Consider the following 3,834-nt stretch of genomic DNA (forward strand, 5'->3'; position numbering starts at 1 on the left):
ACATATCACCCCGGGCCGTAGACAGCCAAGCTTCTAAGACTAAGAGCCTAACTTATACCAGTTATTATCAACTGCAATGTGCTCTTACGCGTACAATGTATGCTATTGCCAAGACCACCCACGGCACCCTATTGTTGCCCATACTCACTTACTGAAATTATCAAAACATGCACACGTGATAAGTTGGGAAAAAGCGGAAAGAAAAATTGGCTGTAACCTCCTGCAGGTATCGAACGTCAAATCCTCGCTATAATATTAAGCCATCAATGCTAGTCTAGCCGACAGTTTTAGTGTACTGTATACAGAATGTGGAGACATAGAGAAGGAGAGAAGGAGAGAGAGAAAGAGAAAGAGAGAGAGGGGGAGAGAAAGAGAGAAAAAGAGAGAGAAAGAGAGAGAGAGAGAGAGAGAGAGGGGGGGGGGGGAGGGGGAAGAGAGGGTCCTCGACAGGAGGCCCAGTCTGGTGAGCACCTGTGAATGACTGTGTCGCCCAACTATAGTGTAAACTGTATAAAGGGAAACCATCTAAGCCTATGACGATGTGGGGCCATACAATAGCGTTGTCATGACATACATGTACCCATTTCAATGTCGAAGACACTGGAGGTACATGTACAGTACATCTACGTTCAAGCTATCGATCCTTCCAAACTGATACGGTTGAAGTCGTTGATGAAGCCGAAAGCAAGGGTGGGAAAAAGCTTCATCGCATCCCTAGTCATATAAAGTGGACTCCGAAGTCTAAACCCCTGATAATGGCCCTGTTTACAGTGCGTCCGAAACACTGGACCCAGGCACATCCGTGTAGATTATACATTGATGATTTCACCTGGTATCCAAAAATAGTGCATTTCGATTGGAAGCTCCAGTGCTTTTAGACAAGCAAGCACAGCCAAAAAGACCTAGACGTTGCTGCAATGAAAGCTCGCCTCCTAGCATGAAATAATGACAGTTGGAAAAGTAAGAGAAAATGGATGGCTAACAAACCACGATATAAATTCTTTTTGTTATGACGATAAAGTGGAGGGTATAAGTGTACTTCAAGTTTGCTCAAGTCCGTGTGTATGGTGTAAGGCAATGGCTGACGTGCACTTTACACTGTAGACTCTGCTTGCAATATATTTCTGTGTGAACTTTATACAATAATCATTTTGCCTACTGAAGTACATGATACTTGCAATGCAGCATATTATACCGGTAGTAGTGGTTGTCACTAGACAAAGTGATTCTCAGAGTCTTACGGACAGTGCTTGATAGCGAAGGATCACAAAACATGGCTATAGCCTCAAGTCAGACCTCAAGTTTTCAAAAGAAGAAAAATGTTGTTTTCATTACCTGAAGAAGCGATGTATGGCCTGGATAGAATATTTTGAGCTGATAGAAGTAACATCCCTATCAGTACAGTTTCTTACACTTTTTAAAACTAAAAACCAACTTTTGTTTAGGAATGGACACTCTCCGCTCATTGTTCGCCCTGTTGCAAACATTACTGAATATAGATGTTAGTAGTAACTACTTCATGCCCGTGAATACTTTCAGCAACACACCGATACGTGTCCTCATCATCCCGGGTCAACGCCCGGAAGTGCAGAGAGCCATCAGGACCCTTGGCTACTCGGCTGCTGCTGTCTCGTCCTATGACACGAAAGCCTCGTAACCAGGTGATACGTGGCGTTGGATGTCCTTCAGCTTTGCAGTGGAGACTTAAAGACTGCCCTGGCCTCTCCAAGACGAATGGTGGTGGTCTAGTGACGAACGTAGGTGACTGTGGATCAATCTCTGGTGCTACTGATGGTGGCGTTATTAGCTGCTCTTGTCCAGTGCTGCTTTCCATTCTTGGCTCTTGGGCATCAGTCATTCGGAACTCCATTACGGAGGGAGGAGGGTCTGACGTCACTACACTAGCCATTGCATTGCTTGTGGCCGATTGCTGTGTATGATGAGGTTCGTCTGTGTTCATGGATGGCTGTACGACGTGGAAATAGGAAGGGGAACACAGGGACAGTTCAGAAGTCTCAGCACGAGTGAATGTTATCACACAGGCAAACAAACCAGCTTGCTCAGCAGCACCTGGGATGCAGTCACCATCATAGCGACTTCTTCGGCACCCTGTCCTGGCAATGTTGTTCTCGGTTCCGTGTTGTTGCTCTGGTTGCGCGGTTTCGTGTTGGTTGAACGGAATCCATGTCTGCTGATGATTAGAGGAAGATGAAGTGGATGTCCACCAAGAGATGTTTGGTACAAGAACATTGCTATCACTGGAGAGGTGCCCTGCTCTATTTCCAGCACACGACCAGCGCTCTCCCGTCTTCGTGGCTAGATGGTTTCGCAGTGCTCTACAGCAGCGCCTCACAGGACATCGGAAATGACGTGGAGCACCGTTCCGTCGCACAGAGACCACCTTGATATCGATCTCCTGCTGACGGTGGCTACTGGCACTCCACACTTGTCTTAGCTGTTCAGGTACATGAGTCAAATCATTGCTTGGTGTTCCGTGATCCGTAGCAGTAGCAGGACTAGCCATGATCGGGTTATCTGCTATAAACACAGCAGCCATCACGGTGAACAGAAGAAAACAGAGACACACCATTACGGCCATGGTGATCAGCTAGGGCTAGCCCTGCAGTGAACCTCTTCTCATTGTCATTCAGAAATGGATACCAAGCGGTCTTGGGTGCTCCAGGGGTAAGTTTCTGGTTATTTCATTACTGTCATTCTGGAAGGAATACCGCTCAGAACCACTAGGCTAGTACTAGCAATACCAACTGGGAAGATATTCGTGGTGATCAACTTAAACCTAAAGTATCAGTGGAGTACGTTTCCCTGGGAGCACACAGTACGTTTGCGGAGAACTTCGCTTGCAGCCAATCAGCCCTCCTTGTCCTAGCCCTGGCAAAGAAAGGAGACTGAGGCCGTAGCAGGTTTCTAGCACGACCAGAGGTTGCTTTTATAGCCGTGCACACCCGCTGTACAGCTGCTACCTACATCATGTATCGTCAGGAATGGTCGACTTGATGAGAGTGGTTCTCGAGTAGGAATAGGGCAGGAATGCTCTATCCACTCGACGAGTCGAGTGTGGTCCTCACGGACCTCAGGCTCAGGACGGATCTATCAATAACGTATAGAATGCTATGGCAACCTTTGGCTTTGAGCTACGATTTGTACGAAGCTAATCAGCTTGCCCTGCCTAGGCTGTAGAGATCAGCAGCGACACTATTACTAGTATTACACTGTACTGTACCCAGTATTAGTTACAAACTTAGGAGCAGTGCGAGTCGTTTTGGAATTACGATGTCACGTGTCAGCTTGAAGAGGTCACTCATTTTGATTTGCCGATGTGGGTCGAGGGACGTTTACCTGGCCTGGGTCGACACTGCACTAGCACTGGCCATTGTTACACACTTGTGCAAATGACTATGATAATGTAGTGTCGGTGTCCCAAGTCCTAACCACTGCTGAGCTGGAGCACGAACGTGTCTTTGTTACAGTGCCAGTGGAAGAGTTGCAAGTGGATGCGAGCCAAGGGGCCACAGCCACATGGAAGGCCGAAAAAACGCGCACTTCTCATGTCAGCGCTGGAGTCCGCACTCGTACTCCGCGATCCGGTACGCGGTGGATCAAGCGTGGCCTAGCGCCAGCTGCACGCGCGTAGATACATGTATCTACGCCACGCGGTGACATGATTGGCTCATAGTCGTCGGAACTGGTATCTCCTCAGAAGGCAAGCCCAGCACTCAAACGCTTTGATTGTGTCTATTTCCCTGTTCTGATAATGCTACAAATGTCATGTTTTCCTTCATTCTAGTAAGTACAGGTTCCTGCACGAGTATGAGG

The 3,834-nt window shown here is 47.6% G+C and overlaps 1 protein-coding gene across 1 annotated transcript; it reads right to left on the reverse strand.

Moving 5' to 3' along the window:
- Nucleotides 1-825: 825 nt before the first annotated feature.
- LOC135813649 (uncharacterized) lies at nucleotides 826-3,038 on the reverse strand. The gene has a single exon (XM_065326705.1). The coding sequence runs from the start codon at nucleotides 2,597-2,599 to the stop codon at nucleotides 1,487-1,489; it is 1,113 nt and encodes a 370-aa protein (XP_065182777.1). The 5' UTR covers nucleotides 2,600-3,038; the 3' UTR covers nucleotides 826-1,486.
- Nucleotides 3,039-3,834: the final 796 nt, after the last annotated feature.

Source organism: Sycon ciliatum, chromosome 4 (assembly GCF_964019385.1).
Source record: "Sycon ciliatum chromosome 4, ocSycCili1.1, whole genome shotgun sequence".
Lineage (NCBI taxonomy): Eukaryota > Metazoa > Porifera > Calcarea > Leucosolenida > Sycettidae > Sycon > Sycon ciliatum.

What these genes read in the sequence shown, in the direction of transcription:
- LOC135813649 (XM_065326705.1), bottom strand. Translation starts at nt 2,599, where the DNA reads ATGGCCGTAATGGTGTGTCTCTGTTTTCTTCTGTTCACCGTGATGGCT.